Below are 1501 nucleotides of genomic sequence, written 5' to 3'. Positions count from 1 at the left end.
CTCCGCTAACTCTGTACGTTGCGACTGCACGCTCGAAGTGTACGAATACCCGAGCTACTACCGTTGTTCCTAACGGTAAGTCGAATGCCCTTCAATAAGGTACCCACGAGTCTCTCGCTCGATCGTCCTTCCTTGCACTTCGACTCGGTTCGTCCACACTTCCCAATTCGACTCTTCGGAATACGGCAATACTGCAACCAGTACTGCAAACCACGTATTCTAAGCCGACTTCTCGCAACCAACGCGTCCTCTTGTACAACTATCGTACCACTGACGCATACACACACAGACGTATCTCTTCTCTCTCTCTCCGTATCAGTATCTCTCGCGCGGCGCGCTTTCTAGCCCTACATATAGGGCCAGGGTCGGCGGCCCCGCGTTCGACCCAAACGCGAACCACCAATAGGCAGCTCGCTCGCGGCGGGAGTGCTCGCTATCTCCGGCGCCGATCTAAGGCCTTGTCAGTCTTCAATTATGTTGTCCTGGTTCGGATCTCTTGATCCTGCGCTAATCCCTTAATAGTCACGTCATGATGGCCATTTCCACGCCCTTTGATCTGACTGCCGTCGCCGCTATGGCGCACTCGCCATTGTCTCGCGAACGACGATAGATCGAGGCGCAGCAGGGGGTCTCTCTGACCCCGACTCAGAGCCGCCAGACGCCCAGATAGCGATCTGGCCGGCGATGCGCGGGTATTGTTCTTGGCCTACCCGCGACTTCTGGGCACCAGCCCTTGGCCAGGTCACACCGACTAGGTCGGTGTTGTTCCGTCCGGAACAAAGATAGTAAATTTACAAAATATAAATAATAATAACAATAAATGTAAAATTTTATAATTTTAGTAAAAAAATAAATTTATTTATTCAATGTACTCAATTTTATTTAATTTCATGATGAATTAAGGCAAATTCATTGTCTATCTGCCATCAATATTTATAATTACCTGATTTTCTATAGAATACTGTGTTTGCAAAAGTTTTTAAAATTTCATTTTAAAACAATTTATGAAATGAAATATGCATTTTAAAATTCATGATAAGACGATTTTCTTTTATGATGAGCCAAATATGGAAATAAATTGAATTGCATTCTTTTTAGAAATGTGGTTAGTATTTATTATTAAAGTTATTATCACATATTTATAATTTTATTTCAAAAGCGAAATATATTTATTACAAAAAGTTTTCATTTGATCTTTTCGATGGTGTGTTAAAATTTTTGAAAAGTTCATTCTGTTTCGTAAAAACGTGGAATTATTTCACAGAATTTTGAATAAAATTCTTTATTGAACTAATATACGGGGATATATAATGTCGAAGAATTTAGGGATGGAGGAGGAATAATCGCATAAACAAATATAAGTAGAAAAAAAAGAAGGTTTTGCATACAGTAGTATCACTCATTAAGAGCGGGAAAATATGGCAAAACTGGTTTTTGAATTCGAAAAACATGCTTTCCAGTCAAAACTATTTTCGTTGATATTTTGTTTGAAATATTCCCG

The 1501-nt window shown here is 40.4% G+C and overlaps 1 protein-coding gene across 1 annotated transcript; it reads left to right on the top strand.

The window, feature by feature from the left end:
- The first annotated feature begins 84 nt into the window (after positions 1 to 84).
- Tsp_14362 (hypothetical protein) lies at positions 85 to 519 on the top strand. The gene is made up of 2 exons (XM_003367539.1): positions 85 to 291; positions 358 to 519. Exons 1-2 carry the CDS (start codon positions 85 to 87, stop codon positions 517 to 519), a joined length of 369 nt encoding a protein of 122 aa, XP_003367587.1.
- The last annotated feature ends 982 nt before the right edge of the window (positions 520 to 1501 follow it).

The sequence above is a fragment of the Trichinella spiralis genome (assembly GCF_000181795.1).
Source record: "Trichinella spiralis strain ISS 195 chromosome Unknown Scfld4091, whole genome shotgun sequence".
NCBI lineage: Eukaryota > Metazoa > Nematoda > Enoplea > Trichinellida > Trichinellidae > Trichinella > Trichinella spiralis.
Note: the sequence above shows the minus strand (reverse complement) of the source record. Positions and strands in the feature narration are given on the sequence as shown.